Source organism: Lygodium microphyllum, chromosome 6 (genome assembly GCF_053477565.2).
Source record: "Lygodium microphyllum isolate KBCC chromosome 6, Lygodium_microphyllum_v1.1.10, whole genome shotgun sequence".
NCBI lineage: Eukaryota > Viridiplantae > Streptophyta > Polypodiopsida > Schizaeales > Lygodiaceae > Lygodium > Lygodium microphyllum.
The window spans coordinates 4,708,287-4,730,946 of record NC_141140.1 but is presented as its reverse complement, the minus strand read 5'-3'; the positions used below and the strand labels follow the sequence as shown (position 1 = coordinate 4,730,946).

The window sequence follows — 22,660 nt, the reverse complement described above, 5'->3', positions numbered from 1 at the left end:
GTATGCTATAGAACATAGCCAAAAAGAGACCCAACTAGTTGCATCTCAATTGCAAAGGTATGCAACTTGTTTGGTTTCAACTCAAATGGGGTACTTTTGCTGGACATTGCTTCTCTAGGTCGACTAGGTCACTTCTTGGCAGAATGTTCCAATTGGAAGAACACTTTGGTGCACCAACCCATGGGTAACAATCACACTATGACCCTCTTCCCACTCATTTCCACTACATCCTTGTTTTGCTAATATTTGCCATTCTGAGTATGCACGATCCATCAAATTCTGTAGATTAAGGTTGGTCAACCATATTTTAGTAGCCTCCCCCCCCCCAGTGGCTATTTCTCTTCCCTAAAGAGTTTCAAAGTTCCGAGTGGAAAAAAAGATAGGAAGAACATTCTTCCAAGGTCGATCCTCGTAATTGAATGGCCTTCGCAATTGTAATAAAGTGGGTTTTTCTCCCACATGCCTAGCAAGAAAAAGGTCGCAATAAACTAGGCTTTTCAATTCCTTAAGAGGTTTGGCTAGAAGATTTGCAACATAACTAAGGATTCTTCTCAAAAACCATACATGGGTTATTGGACATGCCAATTTTGATATACCCCATTCGATACCTTCATACCCTAGAATCAGTGAATTCAACTTCGCATTGTTTGCAAAAATTGGAGGCTTTTTCCTCATTATCAAATGATCGGTAGTTTCCGCAAGCACATACTCCACTCTTTGTGGGACCAAATATTCTTTCACAAAATAAACCATCTCTTTCTGGTTTATGAGTCTTGTAATGCAATGTATAAGGTTAATTAACTTGCCCAACAACTGCTCCATTCGGTAGTTCCCTCTCAGCCCAACTACGAATTTGCTCAGGGAAGGCAATTTCAATATGAAGCTGCTGATAATTGGTTCAGTGAATCATAATATAAGAATTTCCTATTGGATAACAATGACACACTGACCCTCTAGCTTGCTGACCGATAGATTACTCCTCCTAGCCAGCCTAAACCCCAACACCAAGCTCCTCCTTCATATGCAGAGGTTCACAGATGGATGGAAGTCTGACGCAATAAAGAAAAGCCAAGGAGACTTCGGTGCTTGCAATCCCTGTTGACCCTTCTTCCTCGCCAGATCCCCCCCCTCCCCCCCGTACTTATGCACATCGTTGAGACAAATCCTCAGATGCACCGATTGCTCGAGTCTCTTTCCCCAAGGATCCACAACTCCCTGAAGAGTAGCAATAGCCACAGCACACCCATGACCTTCCAACCTAGCTCGCCTTTGATGCTATTGGTCGTGTCATTACTCCATGGGACTACAAGTATCCACGATCTACTTCCCACCTTGTAGATGGTCCCTCCACCTCACGGGCTGCACCACAAAGGCCCAACCCTTTTGCAATGTTAGGAGATTTCTTTGAAGATGGCGTTCTAGACACTTTGGCTACAAAGGTCCAAGCCCATGCGGCCAAATCTCGTCTGCACTCTTGAGTCTATGTAGTCCCAAGGTGCCTCTTGCAACCTCATCCTTTTGTGCATGTTGAAGCCATTGTATTATACGATGGCCTAGAGCCACATTGTGCTTTGTAATCTTGTTTTCATGTACTTTTTTTCGTAATTAATATAAATTACCCATTATGAAAAAAAAAATGAAATGATATATTAACATTTGCAAAAGGCCAAAATGCCCTATGAGACCAACAATTACAAGCAGAAAACCATGATGTTACAACTGTCCAATAAAATAGTGAGTGTACATGAATAGTTAAAATAGTGAGTGTACATCAATAGTTAAAAAGGGGACAAAAACTATATAGTCAAAATACAATGAGCCTAATTGGTACAATCATGGGTGAAAATATTAAGAGATACGATTCCTTGCTCCGGAATGAGCAATAATCCCTTGTATCCTCCTCTACATGTGCAATTGGTGCTTGTATCGAGGTCTAGGATGTCTAGATTGCCCACATTGGATCACTCAATCAATCACTACCCCTTGTGTGGATATAACTTGTGATTGCACCTATGTTGGAGTCTCCTCAATACTCCTAGTAGATGTAGAGTGAGATTGCGATTGCTCTAAAGACCCATGGAAACTTTGGATAAAGGAATTTGTAGACTCCCTTTGGGTAGGCTTGTGATGGCCCACTACTCTGCTCCTGAGTAGTTTCTCACTAAGCCGCCGTATCTCAAGGAGAGAGAGGCTCAAGCACCATTTGTCAGTTTAGTACATAATTCTCCAAAGTGGTCCTAACCATCTCTGAATAGACAATGAAATCAGCCTTGAATCTCATAGTATGCTGGGCAGCCACAAATATAGTGCTCCTCTGTCACTAGATCCAACTAACACATCTGGCAAATGTGTTTGTCTAGGGGCATGGATCTATATCTACCAATCTCAATCTATAGTTGGAGTGAAGAGGTGTGAAACTAGCCAATAGCACATCTTACTCCATGAGAAAGGTGGCTGTCCATATATTTCATATGGACTCTAAAGCCATCCCTTGTGGTATGGAGAAGATGCTTTCGGTAGAAAGTCTTCTTAGTCCCTAGTTTCTATGTCAGTGTCAACCATGTGCTCCTATGCTTTCAACACTTTTCTTCGTCAGCCTCTACTCCGACTAGTGGTTATTGCACTTGGGATCTGCCTCCGATGGATGACACACATCAACACCTCCCTCAGCCTACTCCACCAAGAGCCACCAGCTGTTGGACAGCTCTACCCTTGAGCATCTTGTAAATTCTTTCCTTCATTTACATCATTTATACATTCACTTTTGAGTTCTCTTCTTCTCTATTTGTGTTTAGGTTTTTTGTATTTTGTGTTTTGAGTTTCAAGTTTTGCATTTTGCATTTAGGGTTTGAGTTTTGCACGTCACTGTTTGAGTCCTTGTGTTTTAGTCATGGCCATACATTCTGTGTTTTCTCAATGCAAACCCTAGCATATCTTCACATGGTAATAGAGCCCGTACTCTTGTAAAGAGCATCGTGCAGATATTGTGGAGTCTTGGTTTAGTGCAAGGCACATGAACAACACGTAACTTATTCATAATGTCCCAGGGTCCTCCTTCTCAAGTTCCCACGATGTCTTATCAAGCTTCTCCATCATTGGAAGCCCTAAGGAGGTATTATGGACTCTACAAGGAAGACGACATCCCACCTTCACCTTCACCTTCTTTTCATTCTCCTATTCAAGAGTTCAATCACTTGATAGAGGAGGAGCTTGAAGAGTATTGGCACATCAAGTATAGTCAAGATTACACCCCTACTACCATCTTTGCTACTACATCCGAATCAATTGGTGAGATCACCTCTCCAATCATGGAGGACATATGACATTGGGACAACTAGCAACCCATCTTCATCTCAACCATGCACAATGTTAGGTTCTTACAACCCCTTTGGGTTGTATGAATCAAAACCCTCTCTTGTTTTTCCTCTTGGTATGCATGACCTAGATGATTTTCAGTATGTAAACTTCAATAGAGGGGACTCTCGAAGCAAACATCCTTCAACAAGTATATCTACATCTTCTATTTTGTTTGAGCATGTAAACGACTCTTCTCAAATCCCTCCTATCCCACCCTTTTCTGATCCACACCTTGATTTCCTCTCTTCTTCATTCCAAAACCTCAAATTCCACTCCACTTCCCTATCCAACACACTAGGAGTTGGATCCCATAGTTTTTCCATACGTGAATCAAACGTCAAACGCAAACGCGTATGAAAGTATGAAACGAGTATGATTCGGACCCTAGACCTGAATCATACGTGACCCCAATTTTTTAACATATTCTTAACAAAATATGAGAAAAATACACAACTTTAAGATATGATAAACATGATAAACATGTGCTAATTTCAAAATAAAAGAACAATGCACAACTCTTGAACTTTGAAGACTGAGACTCGAGAGTTTGAGTCAATATAGAAGGATTCATGATTCATCATTCAACTTTCAAGGAATTGACATGATACATGATACATCTGTCATCAAGATTCAAGCCAAGTTGCCCAATGCCAACTACATAGTAGTCTAAAAACTGAAAGGAAACAACCAAAAGCAAAACTGAAAACTGCATAATAGAGTCACATCATATATCATGATTCATGATTCATATGTCATCAACTAATCTACTCATCATCTTCATCATTCTCAAGAGTGCAGTCCTCCTCCTCGTCCTCCTCCTCCTCATCCTCCTCCTCCTCCTCATCCTCATCCTCATCCTCATCCTCATCCTCATCATCGTCATCATCATCCTCCTCCCTCTGATGTGGACCAAGAGAACTCGAGCCAGGAGCATCACTAGTGCTTGCTTCCCTCTGTGGCACTGGCAATGAGGCTACGATGTCCTCTTCCTCTCGTATCTGCTGCAATGCAAGCAATCTATCATCATCCTTCTCCTTGTTAAGCATGTCCAATGTAACCTCAATCTTTTCATAGCCTGATTCCTTAATTTTATTGATAACACGAAGGTTTGTATGAATATATACAAGCTGCTCAGTACGTTTTGGAAGCAATTTATTCCTTCTCTTTGTTTGAATCAATGAAAATGTGCTTCAATTTCTCTCACAAGGAGAGGCACAAGATCCTTGTGAGAGTATTCTTAAAGTCAATTGCTGCAATCTAGGTACGCATGGGCCAAATGTCTCCCACCATTTCACACCCTGATGCATTCTTTTCTCATCTCTTGCAAGTGGCCGAGAAAATGCACTTGATTCCGACTTGTACATGTCAAGCTCATCACATAGAACACCCTGCATATCCACATCATATTTTGTGTACCTCTCTATCACTGTCATCCATCCTTCATGCACCTCCTTATCGCTATCAGGATTCATGGCTCTCCAAACAGGATGCAAAACAAAGGGTGAGTGCATCATATCCCATCTGTCAACACAAAGGCCTTTGATTTCTTGCACCCTAAACTTCAAGTTCAAAGACTGCATAGTGCAGACTCAGTCAACATTTTTTAATTTAAAAAAACGTCAAGTCTGATATGGGGTTTTCAGACGTCTGTTTTTCAGACGTTTATAGACGTCTGAAATTCATTTCACACGCGTCTGAAAACAACTATGTTGGATCCTTTATCTCTGCTCCTAGCATTTTCTCTTTCTCAACACCATATTCTACCTACCCTCACTTTACTACCTCTTTGCACCATGGTACATCGTTAGGGGGAATGCCACCCTTTAACATTGTGCCTTCCATATTCCCACAAATGAGCACTTTTTTCCACCCTAGGCCAGCTTCGATAAGCATCCCTCTCACTACCCCTGGTCACTCACCTCCCCATTCATCGACCTTCCACACGCAAAGATTCCCATCCTCTGCTTATGGTGCAGTGTTACACACTCCATGGGTCACTCCTACACAAGGATTTCCGCCTTCTTCTCCACATGTCCCTCTCTCTCCTCGATGGGCTACTCGTGCGGTCACTGTATCCATGCCTAGTCAATCCATGTCCACATTTGAATCCACTGTGCACACTTTCCGCATGCATGATGGCACTCTAGGATTAATTCCCATGTGTACTTCACTCCTCGACCCTATCCACCCTATCCCCAGTACACACCTTATCCATCTCCTACCACTCCTGTTGCAATAGCCAAAAATGCCTTCACAAATAAGACTCATTTTAATGTGTCCAATTTCACTACTTCATCCAACTTCATGCAACAAGTGCTTGAATCTCAGGGCCTTTGGGACCTCGTCATTGGTCTAGAGCCTGTCTAGAGCCTATGTTGGACCCTTGATTATCTTACCCTGAACACATCCGTCAATGGAGAGCTCGCAATGCCACAGTCAACATTAAGCTTATGCAAGGGTTGCTTCCCGAGTTTCACTCTTAGTTATACCATTTACCCCTCGCATCTGAGAGTTGGAATCATCTCGTTGACCACTATGTGGCATGAGATCACACTCAACATATCAATCTTGACTTCGAGCTTCAGAAGCATTCCATTAAGGAGGATGATTCTTGCTGAGTTTGCCACTACTAGCTCCCCAAAGTTAGATGACGATCAAGTTACATTTTTTTCTAACAAGCTCCTTGAAAAGTATTTCCACTTCGTCCAACACATCATCATGTTGCCCTGATTGCTAACCTTCTATGATAGGTGGTTACTACACTCGAGATCCATCTCTCATGGACGACACAGATCAACACCTCCCTCAGCCTGCTCCCACAAGAGCCACCAATTGTTGGACAGCTCTGCCCTTGAGCATTACATTCTTTCCTTGATTTACACCATCGATTCATTCACTTCAAAGTTCTCTTTCTTGTTTATTGGTCTTTGTGTTTTCGCTTTTGCATTTTCGGTTTTGAGTTTTGCATTTTACGTTTAGTGTTTGATTTTTGCACGTCACTATTTGAGTCCTTGTGTTTCCATTCATGGTTGTACATTCTATGTTTCCTCAATGCATACCCTAGCATAACTTCACAAGGTCGTGCACCCTTACTTGGACTCAGCTTGGAGGCATCTGTGAGATGTATATTGGCCCATCCTTGTACATTGCCCACTTCTCTATCTCTCAAGCTTGTCCCATCTGCTCCATATAGGACTTTTTGTGCAGCACTTGTGTCCTCGAATGATCATCTCCCAAATATATTATCTTTCCTTTCTAAGCTCCTCTCTTGCTAAGAAAATCTTCTCAGCTTAGCCCACTTAGGAATTTTTAGGATCAAGGTCTCTATCTAGTCTACTCTCCAGTCTGATCTTTGACTTGTGAGAGGTGAGAGAATGCACAAAAATCGAAGCTCAAGCTCGGTTGCAAGTACAGTTGACGGTGAAGAGAGTGTGTGAGTGTGATAGCACGACACCCAATGCAATACTCAAAGAGTGTAATATGCAAGTACAAAGTACAACCCTTAGACCTTACGGTTGCAAGACTGTGTTCACACCTGAAAGATGTAAAATACGATAAGTGCCCAAACTGTGTAACATAGGTACATAAAATAAAAAGAAATAAATCTAGGGAAAAAAACATCTTGTGAGGAGAGTAAAAAGTACCCGAGTGTCCTACTGAGGATCACCGATACTCCTCTGTGAGCATAGGCGTGAGTCAAACCCAACAAACCCCCCTGGAGTGAAGAGTGATCAAAATAAAATGGTCATCCACCAAAGGCGATCAAATTTAAAGCATTGTGAAATGCTTCAAATTTGTCATGAGGAAGAGCTTTGGTAAAGATGTCTGCCACATTACTAGTGGTAGGACAATCAACAAGGCTGATATCACCTACATGTAGCCTCTCTCTGACAAAGTGATAGTCGATCTCGATGTGTTTCGTGCGTGCATGAAACACTCAATTCCGTGCCACTGCAATAGCACTCTGACTCTCAGTGAACAAAGGAGTAGGCTCCTTGACAAATACATTCAAATCAGCCAACAAGCATCTAAGCCATATGCATTCAAATATGGTAGTGAAAGCTGCCTTATAGTCAACTTCACATGATGATGTGGCAATAGTGGATTGTTTCTTGCTAAGTCAAGAGATGCAAGATGAGCCAAGAAAGAAACAATTACCACTGGTGGAGTGATGAGAATCATAATCACCAGCCTAATTAGAATCACTGTAAGCATGTAAGTGTAGTGGACCCCCCTTGGCATAAAGCAAACCAAGAGTCCTAGTACCCTGCAAGTAACGGAAAACATGCTTGACAGCTTGCCAATGTGACATGAGTGGCTGATATATATATCTGCTCAGGGCTAAAACTGCAAACTGTATGTCTAGCCTTCTGTTGTATAAGTAAATGAGACATCTAACTACTGGAGCATACGTATGGATATCAAACAAATCACAGTCATCATGCAAGGACAGCTTGAGTCTAGGTTTCATTGATATAAAGACTAGCTTGCAATCCTATAAGCCAAACCTCTCAAGAAGTCTACCAATGTATCGAGACTGCGATAATCCAATGCCTCTAGCACCATGAATCAACTGAATGCCCAAGTAATAGTGCAAAGACCCCAAATCTGACATCTCAAAAGTTTGCTGCAAATTTTGTTTGAATGCTGAAATCTGATCAGCATCTGTCCCTGTAGGCAGAAGATCATCAACACAAATATATATGACTAGCAAGGATCCCCCCTCTTTACATACGTAAAGGGTAGACTCTAATGAGTTGTTTATGAACCCTTGGCTGAGTAAAAAGGCATCAATCTTTGCATACCAAGCTCAAGGAGCTTGCTTCAAACCATATAGACCCTTTTTCAGCTTGTACACCAAGTGTTCAAATCCCGCAACTACTAAACCAATGGGCTACTGTACATACACTTCTTCTTGAAGTTCCCCATGTAAAAATGCAATCTTTATATCAAGCTGGGGCACAATCCATCCATAATGGGTAGCCAAAGCAACCATTGACCTAATGGTAGTCATGTGGGATGTAGGAGCAAATGTCTCCTCATAGTCAATGCATGTCTTCTGTGCGTAGCCTTTAGCCACAAGCTTCGCCTTATATTTATCAATGGATCCATTTGCATTCCTTTTCAGCTTATAGACCCACTTTATACCAATGGCTTTCTTCCCAACAGGAAAAGACACTAAATCCCATCTTTGATTCTTTATGATGGAATCAAACTCAGCTTGCATAGTTGCCATCCAATGCAGACTCTGTTGTGCATCCTCAAAACATTGAGGCTCCTCATCATCAAGTGTATCTACTGCCATAACAAACTCCACGGTATGTGCTCCATCATGCATACGAGCTTGCCTTCTAGTATGACCAGTAATAGGAGCATCCAAATGACTGTCTTTCATAGTCTGCAAATACCATCTAGGCATCTACCTAGCTTCCTGACTGTGTACAGGCTCTTACTGAATTTCAAATTCAGCACCTTGCTGAATATTCAGATCATAGGCTGATTTTCTGCATTACCCAATAGAGCAGCTGGCTAAACATTAGGTTCACTTGCTAAAACTTTAGTTGGATCACCGAAAGAAATGGGCAGTGACCCTTCAAATACATCATTGGCAACCTCATATGTATCAAAACCAACGGGGGATAATTCTGATTTTTCATCGAAAACCACATCCCTATTGACAAATACCTTCTTAGAGACAGGATCATATAATCTATATCCTTTGCTCTCACTGCTGTACCCCACAAAAATGGATTTAACAGTCTTGTTATCCAACTTCTTCCTGAGAACCTTGGAAATGTGTGCATATGCAAGACACCCAAAAGTACGACAATGTCCAATAGAAGGTTTCCGGTTGTTCCAAGCCTTAAAAGGTGTGACATTCTTTAATGCCTTGGTGGGACACCTGTTCAAAACATGGCAAGCACACATAACTGCTTCCATCCAAAAACAGTGTGGCAACCTCTTTGCTTTCAACATACATCTGGCGATCTCCATGAGTGATGGATTCTTCCTCTCTGCAATCCCATTCTACTATGGAGTATAGTAGTGTACTAATGGACAATGCGTTTCTGCTTCAAAAAAGAATTAAGCATAGAAGACATGTATCCCCCCCCCCTTCAGTCTAAACGGAGATTCTTAACCCTACAACCAGATTGATTTTCAGCAAGTGCTACAAAAGCCAAAAAATGCATCATACACTTGTGACTTTCTCACCAAAGAGTAGACCCAGCAAAAGCGAGTAAAGTCATCAATGAAAGTGACAAAATAGTAACAGCCACCCAATGACTTTGTCTGCATAGGGCTACACACATCCAAGTACACAATGTGTAATCTTGTAGTTGCTCTAAAAGCAACATCATGAGGAAATGAAAGATGATATATTTTTACTAAAATACACCCCTCGCATATATGCTCGAGAGGTCTCTCCAAGAGAGGTGAACCATGAAGCATCTACATACACTACATAAGCATCAAGCTACCATAGTTTACATGCCCCATGCACTCTGCCTATGACATAGCAGAAGTGAGAGTAGACGCTAGATAGACCAACTAATCAACTAAATAAGCATATATCTCATATAATCCATGACATAAAGTGCCAATCAAAACCAAAGTCATGTATTCCTTATCTCTGATCATACATCTGTCATCATAAAAGGTGAGTTGCAAACCACACCTTGCCAAAGAAGAAATAGATACCAAATTCTTCTTTATATCTGGCACAAACAAGGCATCCTATAAGCGGAGAATAGAGCCATCAATGGCTGTCAACACAATCTTCCCAATGCCTCTAATAGGGTAGGATGCATTGTTGGCACACTGTACGGACTTGCCAACAAGGGCTGTAATAACAGAAGAAAACAAATCCTTGTGGGCTATGATATGCCTAGAAGCACCATTGTCAAAAAACCATATGCTCATATCCTCAATAGAGCTAAATGCTCTATCAGCCCAAGAAGAGTCATAACTGCATGTGTAAAAACAACAATCTTGATCTGCAACAAAAGACGCGGACTAAGTAGCAGTTATGTAAAAAGAGAGAGCGCGATGCGCGATTGCTGTTTTTAGGCAGTAAACAGCACTCCGAAGGGGGAGATGAAGGAGTAATCTGGCATATTTCTGGCCAAGTGTGCAGATATTTTACCCCCCTTTCGGAGCCAATGCAAGCATCAGATTGGCGATCTGAGCAGCATAGAGGAATGTATTATTTTATACACGTTTTTGTCTATCAGAGTTATATCTTCTCATAATGCTGAAAGAAACTGACAGGCTTCATCTCTGTTAGTATTCTTCTAGATTTTCTAATTCCTTTTTTTTTAGTATTCTTCTACGTCTTCAATTTCTTCGAACCCCTTCTCTTCCGTCTACTCCTCTCCCTAAATCTACCTTCACCCTGCTGTCTCTTATATTCAAGAACTTGGCTTGAAACCTTCAACCCTTCTCTTTTCTCTACCATCTCCGGAGTCTAAGCTCTTAAACCTCCATACATTCTTCTCTTGCCAAACCCTTGTGGTAACCTTCAACCCTATGCGCTGCGACAGCATAGGGCAGGCGCATGTAGTGGCGGATAGGTCAGGGGGCAGACTAGAGCAAGGGTGTTGGAGGTTGAACCGCTGCAAGCAGAAGTGTTGCATGCAGAGGCACTGCCTGCTCAGGTGGCGCGCAGGGAACTGACAGTGTCTAGCACAGGGAGGGGCGGATTGGAGTAGGCTGGCTGTGCAGTCGAGCAGGACTAGCGGGTGTAGGCCAGGTGAAAGCAAAAGGTGCCTATCGAATGGCGCTGCAAGTCTGGTAGTGGCGGACAAGCTGGACAAAATGCCGAGGAGCTGGAGCGTGGCGGCTCAGCTCTAGCAGTGGCCACAAGCTGGGCTGAGCAGAGGGCTGCTCTGATACCAAATGTGAGAGGTGAGAGAATGCACAGAGATCGAAGCTCAAGCTCAGTTGCAAGTACAATTGACAGTGAAGAGAATGTGTGAGTGTGATAACACGACACCCAATGCAATAATCAAAGAGTGTAAGATGCAAGTACAAAGTACAACCCTTAAACCTTAGGGTTCCAAGAGTGTAAGATGCAAATCCAAAGTACAACCCTTAAACCTTAGGGTTCCAAGAGTGCATTCACACCCAAAAGGCATAAAACACAATAAGTGCCCAAACTATGTAACATAGGCACATAAAATAAAAAGAAATAAATCTGGGGGAAAAAACCTCTTGTAAGGAGAGTAAAAAGTGGCCCAATGTCCTACTGAGGATCAGCAATGCTCCTCTATGAGCGTAGGCATGAGTCAAACCCAACATGACTGTATGCCATGTGTCAATTGCAGTCCCCTCAGTTTCCTCCTCCCCTGCCTCGTGTACAATGAGCTCTTCAAGTTCCTATGCTGTCTCTCCTGTCCCCCATTTTTGACAGCCTCAACCCATTTTGCCTCCATCCTCTCTGTGAGTTCCTCCTAAGCCTTCATAATTTCATCAGGGTGGGCCCACGTGTCTTGCAGGATCTTTCCCTCTCTTCTATGTTGCTCTTTGTTCACTTCAGGGTCTCAATTTTTTGCTTTTGTATGTGTAGAGATTCGAGATCTTTGACCTTTTGACCTTGCTGTTCAATCTTTGAATCCTGGCCAGTCAGTTTTTCCTGTAAGGCACAGATTCTTTTGTTGAACTCCTGTTTTGACTCTAGTGATTCCTGCATCAGCCTGTTTTTTCTGTTTCAGTATTTCCCTTCTCAACTTGATGCGTAGCACCTCTACAAGCTTTGCTGCATTCTTATTTCCATGTGATGTTTTTTCACCCTTTTCAAATTTTAAGCATTCCAGAGTGCATTGATTTCAAAAAACTCTGGGAAATCAAAACTTCCAGACAGGCTTTCTTGTTTCAGTCTGATCTGAGGTCTGTTGTTCAGGTACCTTCAGTGCAGGCAGCTGCAGACAGTTGTAGACAGGCAAGAACTGTCTGATTATGTGCAGATGACAGGCATGTGGCATCTAGATGACAGAGTGGTGGCAGGATCTGTCGGATCATAAGGCTCATTGTATACATCGTTCCTTAATTCAGTACTTCATGAAGAAAAAGAAGGGAGGTGTCTGCCATGGAAAAAAAGAACTTTGCAAGGCTTGGCATATCCAGCAGGCATATTAGGGGGTCCTGAGCCCCTCCTACTCATGTAGCCTCCACAAATATGGTAAAACTGTGCTTACGGCTCCCTAGAGGGACCCTCATTTTATGAAAGGCTAAGAGCTTGGTTGGTTTAGGACCCTTGGAAATCAACAAAGCCATGCTTGGACTGAGCAAAATATGAATTGAAAGCCATTCAATGGACTTCACTTTTGTATACGCATAATGCTGCAACCAACTGTAAAACTTACCCCAGAGAAACATCATCAAACAAAGTTACCGAAGTGTTCTTCCTGCAAGGATAAATACAAGCACAGACAATTAGAACTCCAGGAACCTGAAGACAGACCAAGCTGGACATTAAATTCACAAAATTAGGTTAAGGATGTTGTTGTCCATCTGTTACTCTATGTTTTGATAGTATACTGAACATAGATCCCTTGTATTCAGTTAATGTGTTACAAAAGAAACATTACTGTCAATAGCCATGTGAGAAGTTGGTTATGTTTACTGTCAGCATAATATTCTTGTTACCTCCAGTATCTGTTTAATTGTTGATTTTTATGTTCAGTTGGAGTTTCCTCTGGCCTATTTTCAAAGTCAAGTAAGTCATTCAAAGAGTATTCATCCTCAAGGACTTTTGAACTGTCATCCAGCTCTCCACCATCTGAAGTTCCATTAATATTGGAAGATCCAGTGTTTTCAATTGACTCCAATTTTGAAGTATTGTTTATACCTTTTAAAGCTGGTAAAAATGAAGAAAGGGAAACATTTGAAAATACCATATTAAGGGTTAATAAGGACAGAAAAAGAGCAACACAATAAAAATGAGACAAGAGATAGCAATACAAAACGATTAAACAGTTACAGTTTCACCTTCACATCCAGCAACATATGGCAGTCTGTATGTGTTATCATTTCCATTATCTCCTTTCTATTATTTTCCTCTTGAACATGAGGTCCATAAACAAGTGTGACAGTGTTGCATCATACAGCATTTTAATGTGAGACTCAACTTATGCTTCTCTTCCCATGCCAACAGACAAAACTGACACATATTTGTGGATCTATTCCCCATAAAGAGCAGCCCATGAGCATGCTGCAACATGCTGAAGCAGGCAAAACCCCTAGTGCTCCTCACTCACCATGGTGGTGTGGCCAGCCATATCCAGAGTTTGCCTTGCCTTGTTCTGAGAGCAATATTAAACCCTTCGCCAAGCACACAGAACCATCATGCCATTGAAAATATTCTATTAGCAATCCAAGGAGGTGAAGTCCCATACAAACTTACATCCAAGCTAAAAAGAATTGCAAATGGTGGTCGAGGGGGAGCACCTCCTGAGGCACATTCTCAGGCTAATTGTGTACTGGAAATGGCACCTTACCACCAACATTCGTAAAACTACCTTTGAAAAAGGATCCAACATATGCCTCGTCCCCTTATAAGATGGTTGATACAACTCACCAAAATCTGCTAATTCTCAGTAGGTAAATGATGGACACAGAGAGCAGTTATTACTGGAGGTAATCTCCAGGTTTCTCTATCCTGTGCCTCCACAGCCATGTCGATGGATGGTTCATTTGGAGTAGCGAGTGGACTGGCATCCATAAAGATATCATACTTGCATAAAGTTGGGTCCATAGCATCAGCCTTTGATGGGACTAAAGTTTCATCTAACAAAGATGAGCTGACGCATGCTTGAGTACTAAGTAATACTTACTTTCATCTCCACACACTGCAAAGTTTTTGGGTCCTGGGAAGTTCTGAATGGAGGTGGTGGATATTGTACCCGAATTTTGACTATCTAAAGCACCTGAGCATTGTTTTGCAAAGTAACCAGTCAACCCCATAACCTCCTCTGGGCAGATTGCAAGACTCTGAATCTGGTTGTATGAAATGGAGGGTTGTGCCCTTGAAAAAACTCCCTACATTTAGTGTCCCCTTTACAAGCCCAAGATCTCAACTATGCCTATGACAAAAACATATCCTTCTATCCTCCAGATTCACCAAGGCTGTGCTAGGTTTCATCTCCTGTTTTTGGACTAGGGATCCCCTTGGTGAGTCTAAAAAAGATGCTAGTCTATGCAGGACATCCCCTTTCCATGTATGTCCTCAGTACTTGCTAGGATTTTCTTAAATTCTGGGTACAGAGCAAGGAATCCCTATCCCAGTCTGTTGAAGACATTGAAGTTCGCAAGGCCCCTCTTAAGAGCCTAGGGGTGCTCTCCTCCCTTGAAAACTCTTGCTTTTCCCTCAACACCACTTCTTTGCTCAGTTGCGACACAAACTCCGCATTCCTGAAATGTACTGCCAATCTTTGTGCCACATCTGGCATCTCACCTCTTTGCTTTCATACTCAGAGTCAAAGATCTGAAAAGTTGTGGCATTAGCCCATCTAGAGAAATGACAATGGAAACATGGTTCAAGAGAGCAGCAGCTACAAGTTGCCCCTGACTGCAGCCCTAGTTACGCCTCAAATACTCTGTATTGCTTTCCTTGGCCTAGTACATGCTCCTGAAAGGCCCTCCAGTCCGATTCCCACCCCAACAGAATATGCTTGCATATTCCCCAATGGAGATTGAGGAAGCAAGCCACCACCAGTTGCCCAAGGTGTTGTGGCAATTTCTAGTCGTAATGGTTCATCATAAACATAATCACACATGTAAACAAATGCCTAGCAGGCTCAAGGTAGATCTATTTAGAAATTATGGTGAAACTAAGTTGAAGCATTTGGCAACCAACCATGGTCGTCTGATGCAGCTTGATCAGTTGATGTTCGAACTTGATAATTTCTTGTTGGAAATGTTGCATTGCTTGCTGAACCAATGGGGGCGAGCCTGCAGTCAGAAGCTCTAAAGTGTAAAACTACCACCAGGAACTCCAACTCATCATGGAAATTAGTGAATGTATTTGCTCAAAAGTACTAAATATTACCCTCCTTTTTGCCCCATAGGAGGTAAACTCGTAGTCAAAGAGGAAGATGATGATCTTCTGGTCAAATTTGACTTGTCTAAATCTGCCTGTAACTCATTAGAGTCAGCACTCTCTGGGGTTCTTCTTAGTGCCAGCTTTGCAAAGCTCCCACTTAAGCTTACTGTGGTGTTTTGCTGGTGAACAAAACAGTAACCCAACAGAACAAAAGCAACATGTCAATTTATAAAGGTAAGTTATAACAACAAAATTTTACATATCTAAGGCTTATATCTACTATGCAATTTCTATAGTGCTTCATATATAGAAGATGCAAATGAAGAGTTACTTCACAGTTTAATATGGGAAGGAATCATTGTTTCATCTATAAAGCTTGATTACTCACTAACCTTAAGATTGAAAAACCACAAAAGGAGATGTAAAATAGCCTCAACAAATGAGGTTTTTTTCTTTTGAAAGTTAAGAAGTGGCTACTTTTATCTCTAAGAATTCAAGAAGTTACAAGGCTTGAAAGCATGGCTAGAGGGAAAACACATGGCAACATGGGACAAGGGATCAGAACAAGGACACAAGCTAAGTGCCCGGGGGAAGGGATAGGAGTAGGTATTCTTGTTGATATCTCATCACACGCCATGCCTTGTTTAAGCAATAATCCACCTTAATGGAATACTTTTCCACCATTTTTCCTTGAGTAGATAGCTTTTGGGCAATTGGACTACCAAAGATTCCCCAAATACTAAGCTCTTCTTGGATTAATTGCCAGATCCTACTAAAGGGTTTGGCAACGTTCCTTGAGAGAAAGATAAAAGCCAATGGATATCTCATAGAAAGAAAAAGCATTTGACTTCCAGGATTTGAAAAAAGGCATTGGCAACTTTGTTGATTGCATTGTGCCTTATTGTAACAAATCTCAAAGTCAAACTCCTGCATAAGCTCTGCCCATCTTGTCTTTTCAGCATAAACTCCTACATAACCATTTCAATGTTTGGAAACATTGATTAAGCTCACTAGTTCAAACAACAAGCAAACGACTGCTTCTTCTTACTCTAGATATCATCTTCAGCAAGTTAGGCAAGGATTCAGTAATTTAGCACAATCCTTAATGAACTTCTAGAAAAACCTAGTGAAGCCTAAGAAAGATCTAGCATATCTAATGTTCCTCAAAATAGGCTAATCAAGCACTACTCGTACTTTTTTGGAGTCAATCCTAATGCCATTACCAAGATGACATGACCGAGTTACAAAAGCTCTATATGAAAGAACTCACAATAGCTTTACAAATAACCACTCTCCCTAAGTGACATAAGACAATGTGCAAGTGATTCATTGTTCGTCCAATGACTTACTATAAACAAGTAATCTAATGTTTCATGAAACGGTAGGATTCCATTAGGTAAATCTAACAGAAAGACATCAATGAATTCATATAACAATTGATCTAGATATGTACTTGTTGAGAATGTAAGCTTTGGTGTTTGTATGTGTATATGAAATCACTATATGTGCTAGAGACTATATGGGGCATAACATGCATGTGAGATGTGGAGAGAAGCTTGCCACATAGGTGTACACATGTAAAGTGTGGGCAATAGTGTGTTACATGGGGACATGCATGGAAAGTCTGAGGCTACATAAATGAGGCCTCGTCTCTTTTATATATGTAACCATTTTATGCAATGAAAAATGGAGAATGACTATTGAGTTTGCAATTTGGATTTTGAAATGAGGCCTTGTACCAACACTGCACAGAAAAGAGACTTCAGTCAGATAGTGGAGCCATTGCTGATAGTGGATGGTATTAAAGCAACTTCTTTGTCAAGACACAAGAAATATGCAGATAAATTAAAAAACCGGTTGTCATCTTGCATGACGGATTAGAGAAGGCACAAGACGCTGATGCTGCAGCAAAGAATCAAGCAGTCGGTTTCAGATGCATCAACCAAACATGAACATGGCATACCAAAGATAGAGTCTGTGGTCATACAGCAGAGGAGGAGGCTGGCATACAGTCAGCCTGCCTGCTAGCTAATACCTAAGACAGCTCAGCATTCAGATAAGAAGCTGCAATGGCCATGGGAATAGGAAGCACAGTGTCAAGTTCAACAAGCTATGGCAAACTGAGATGTTATGTGACAGATTATGCAGCACTATAGCATGTTAATGATAATGACAATTAGCAAGGAGGAGAATCCACACTCAGATTGGCCTTAAACATAGGCTTTAGGTGTCGTGATGGTGTAGCTATGGGCACATATGTGACAAACTGAGCATGACAACACTCCAGAGAGAACAAAGCAACAAGGTTTTACAATAGTAAGGCAGCAACCTGAGTGGCGACAGAGTCCAGATTATTCTATGGTGACCTCAGATCGAAACTGAGTCATGACAGAACTGCAGCAGCGGTAAGGTTGCATGGCAGCAAACTGCAGCAGCGGTAAGGTTGCAGTGGCATCCATGGCAAAACTGCAGTTCTGCTTCTCATGTGAGAAGGTTTTAGTAGTCGCACTAATATAGAGCGCATACAACCAACCATTGTTGGTTAGTTAAACCAGTGTCAGAAAAATAGGAGCTCGACCAAATTCCCGTAATGCACACATGGCCATTGGTATCACTGCCACTTTGGCTGCCGTGGTTAGTAATTTTGTAGGTTGCAAGGAACAAAAAGCAACCTTTTGAAGGTGGTTTTCATCGCACACAAAGACATGTATCCCAAAATTGAAGTTTCACCATGGTCAATCTCAAGAACACAGACTCTTCTGACAGTAATTGGGCAGAGTGTGGTTAAACCTTGAGTTACATAAAGTGAGGCTGCCATATCATAAAGCATTCACCATGGTATGGTGTGCACATACCATGGTTGGTCATGTGCGCACCATATGAGGGTTATAGCCCATATTATGGTAGATGGTGAGATAAATAAGACATGAGAAGAAGAAGAAAAAGAAAAAGACCTAATGTGGCAAAACATTGTCTTTCTATTTAGAAAAACTAGTATTTTAATTTCCTTTTTTGAGCCTGTTCAGACAAGTAAATGTATGTAAGTGGAGATGTCCATCCATGTGCTCATAGGTAATTGTATGTATACCCATGTGATCCTAATAAGAATTTGTATCACCCATCGCATGAGGGTACTTCTACCCAAGCCTTGTAGAGCTCAAAAGCAATTGCTTATATGCATGTAAATCTTGACATATGTTCGAGACAAGGTTGCACAAGAATTGGCTTGTGTGGGGTCATCTACCCAAGATTGAAAAAGATATGGTAAGTGTCCATCGTATGGACTATGCACATGTTGGATGCATGAATGGCTTTGTCATACCTTTCCCGAGCATTGCACTGCTGAGCTAAAAATGCATTAGCCTAACTTAAATAGCCCCAAAACATGCTTAATTAATGAAGAAAACCTTTTATTTTAAAAAGAAATATGATCCTAGAGAGTTACTATGTCCCACATGCAAAACCCTAATTTGAGTGCCCCAAACTTTCTATAAATAGGCATGCAGCCCACCACTCTCCCTTAATCTCGTTTTTGCAAGTTTTAGAAGCCATAACTCTGCTGCCCACAACCCGTTCACGGAGGAGGGCATTGTGGTCAGAGCTTCCACCAGCCATCTACTACCATCTAGCCTCCAATTCCAGTCTTCGTCAAGCATATGCTGCTGTTGCCAAGCCTATGGAGGCTCCTTGATCCATGATTGACATATTTTTTGCCAAAAACGTCTCTTTTATAGGTTTTGGGCCACTTTTGCGCTTTAAATTTGGCTCCTAAAAGTCAGCTCTCATTGGCAACCACGGGATAGGGTGACTCAGCTTATCAAACCCACAAATTGATTTGCACAAATATAAACCATAAAGAGCATCAAGCTACTATAAATAAAAATACGCAACATAACACAACACAGCTCTCACCCTACCCCCTGAAAAAATCAAAGTATGAAGTCCACAAGGGGTAGGCCAAGCATAGTCAAATAGAGATCCAAAGCTAGTCGCTAACCAATTGCTCTAGCACATATCGACTAAGAAGAGCTATCAAATGACTCATCCTAAGTGGTGCTCTGATCTACCTACCTGACCTAGGGCAACTGGACTAGGAACTATAGCCTAGTTTATTGAAAATTATATATTTTACCATTTTATCACTTTTTTTTTTCCTTCAGCACTTTGTACTCAAGCATATAAAAAGGAGGGGGTTGAGTGTATTGTGGCCCAATAAGAATAGGGCATCGGCCTGAGGTCATCAGCCTCAAGTCATGATAAGGTTATCGCCTTACTTCACATAAAATGACAGCTTTTTAACCAATTCAGTGCATGAATATGTTGGGTATTTGACTCACGCCTTACTTACCCCTACGCTCATATGGGAGTGTCGGTGATCAGTAGGACACTGGGGCACTTTTTACTCTCGGTAAGACAGGTTTTTTCCCCCAGACTTATGGTCTTATTGTCGTATGTACTTATGTGCTTATGTTACACACATTTGGGCACTTAGTGTGTGTCGGGTGTGAACACCCCCCTACAACCCTAAGGTTTAAGGGTTGTACTTTGTACTTTCAGATTACACTCATTCAATCTATTCTCTTGGGTGTCGTGCTTCAACTCTGTCTCTCACTCTCACACTGTCTACTGAATCTCTGCTGTACCTTGATCCTCTGTTCTCACATTTGGTATCAGAGCAGTCCTCAGTCAGCAGCAGCCAGCAGTCCCCGCCAGTTTTGCCCCCGTGTCGCCAGCTCCAGTCGCCAGTCTGTCAGCCCGTCAGTGCCTACGACCGTCAGCCCGTCAGCACCTGACAGCCCGTCGTCAGTACTGTCAGAAGTTCGTACCAGACAGTCCGCCCGTCAACGTCATACGGTCTGCGCAGCCTGACTCCTCCCACAGCTCGAGACTGTTCGATTGTCCGCCTGCAGTCCGCCCGCCAGACGACTCGACTGTCTGCGTCGCCTATCGTCCACGTCAGCAGCCCTTCGTCAAACGACGCCCGCCAGACGACCTACCACGCGCAGCCCGCCGTTTTAAAACGTTCACGTCAGCAGCTCGCGACTGGTTATCACGCCAGACGACCTGCTCGTCTGAGGACCACATCAGCCTGTCCTGCGCCGTCAAACTGCCCGCCGACCAGCACACGCCAGTCTGCTCCACGTCAGGTAAAATTTTCAACAAATTTTTTTAATTTCAGCCCAGAACACAGTTCTGGAAGCGGAGGTTCACATGCGGCAAGCACAGAACAAGTGGGGGGATAAATTTCATGCAAATTTCTGGACTGGATTGTCAGAAATTTTGGGGCTTTTGTGTATTTGGAGGATAGTTGCATTTGAACTGCTGATACAGTCATAGAAAGACTGTTTTTGACAGAAATTTTGGCAAAAATTTTGGGGATTTTGAGATAACAGTGATGCAGTGCACTGTTTGCACCTTGAGAAGCGTGCATTAAAAGACAATTTTCTGACAGAGTACGCCCTTGCACATTAATTGCAGAAACGTATTTGCTGCAATTTCTGGAAATTTGCAGATTTCCAGTTAATACTGCTTTGACATTGCTCATTTTGTCTTTGGAAATTTGTCATTCTGGCAAATCAAGGAGGTGATGTTTTTACGTATGTATCCAAGGAAGACAGACTGGACGGAAACAACTATTCCCTTTGGTCATTCATGATGAAGAATGTATTAGTGGCCAAGAATTTATGGGATTATGTCAGTGGAGAGGAAACTCGACCGGGAGTTGTAGCTCTCGTTACTCCTCCTCCCCAAGGCGCACATGGACAACGGGGACCTCAGTCCGCTCCACCTCAGCAACTTCCACCCAGAACTGCAGCTCAAAAAGCTTGGGATACCCGTGATGCACAGGCCTTGTCGCTGATTGCTCTGGCAGTTCAGCGGTCCATCATACCTCATATCCGTTCGGCATCTTCTTCACGAGATGTATGGTTGACTTTGGAGCATATGTTTGCAGTAAAAAATGAGACTCGGATCTCTTTCTTGAAGAAAGAGTTGGAAACTCTGAAGATGTATGAAGGTGATTCTATGCAGGATCACTTAAACAAGATTCAGGACTTGAGGGAACAGCTCATGAATGTAGATGAGTATTTTTCGGATGCACAGTTGATATCCACCACCTTGAATTCCTTACCTCCTTCGTACTTGTCTTTTCATACTGCATTGAACCTCACCATGAGGATTGCTGAGCACCCACTCACTTTTATTCAGCTGGTTAGCTTGCTTCTAGAGGAGGAGCAAACACGGAAAAATAGTGGTGTGGATGCTATAGTCTCTGAGCAGGCTTTTATGGCAAGACAGAAAGGCAAGAACAGCAAGGTGAAAAATGCTCCACAGAGTTCTGGCACTTCGGGCACATCGCAGAATCAGTCACAAGGGGGGACGCAACCAAAGAAAGGAAAACGTCATTATTGTAAGAAGCCCGGCCACTATATCACTGAGTGCAGAAAGCGCATTGCCAAAGAGAAGAAGGAGTCAGGAATGTCTGTTTCTACTACTCCTTCCACTGCTAGTGAGTCCGCGTCCTTTGTTGTGGACAGGGACTATTGTTTTTACACTTGCAGTTATGACATCTCTTGGGCCGATAGAGCACTTACCTCTATAGAGGATGCTGACACTTGGTTCTTTGACAGTGGTGCTTCTAGACATATCACATCTCGCAGAGATTTGTTTGCTTCAGTTAGTGCACCTCCCATTGGGAAATCGGTACAGTGTGCCAATAATGCATCATACCCTGTTCGTGGTATTGGGGAGATTCAGCTCACAGCCATTGATGGCTCTATTCTCCGCCTGCAGGATGCTTTGTTTGTGCCTGGAATAAAGAAGAATTTGCTTTCTATTTCTTCTTTGGCACGTTGTGGTATGCAGGTCACCTTTGATGATGACCGTTGCATGGTTCGAGAAAAAGAATGCATGACTTTGGTCTTGACAGGATCTTTGTGTCATGGTTTATATGAGTTGGATGCTCTTTCAGTAGATCAGTCAGCATACTTGACATCCACTCTTACTCCTGCTATGATACAGGCGGAGTTATGGCATGTTCGTTTAGGGCATGTAAACTTTGGCAGCTTGATGCTTTTACAGCGTACTCAGATGCTGGATGGTTTACCTCTCTTGGAGAGACCTCCTGAGCACTTATGCGAGGGATGCATTTTGGGGAAACTGCATCGGTTCTCATTTCCTCGTGATGTTGCTTTTAGAGCAACAATCAGATTGCAGTTGGTGCATTCAGATGTTTGTGGGACTATGCAGACCATGTCATTGGGT

At 42.3% G+C, this 22,660-nt stretch overlaps 1 protein-coding gene and 1 pseudogene across 3 annotated transcripts in view; both read right to left on the bottom strand.

Annotated features, from left to right (window-relative positions):
* The window catches only part of LOC148034250 (protein TONNEAU 1b-like), a 122,930-nt gene that overhangs the window by 23,467 nt on the left and 76,803 nt on the right, over window positions 1-22,660 (bottom strand). Inside the window, exons 5-8 of one of the 3 annotated variants that reach the window (XM_087680475.1) lie at window positions 15,404-15,576; window positions 15,212-15,306; window positions 13,003-13,213; window positions 12,720-12,761 (exon numbers count right to left, since the gene is read on the bottom strand). In XM_087680475.1, the coding sequence (XP_087536601.1) occupies window positions 12,720-12,761; window positions 13,003-13,213; window positions 15,212-15,306; window positions 15,404-15,576 (521 nt within the window). The remainder of the gene's footprint in view (window positions 1-12,719; window positions 12,762-13,002; window positions 13,214-15,211; window positions 15,307-15,403; window positions 15,577-22,660) is intronic. The other 2 variants (XM_087680476.1, XM_087680477.1) reach the window with 2 other exon arrangements.
* On the bottom strand, window positions 4,122-4,907 carry LOC148034251 (uncharacterized; annotated as a pseudogene).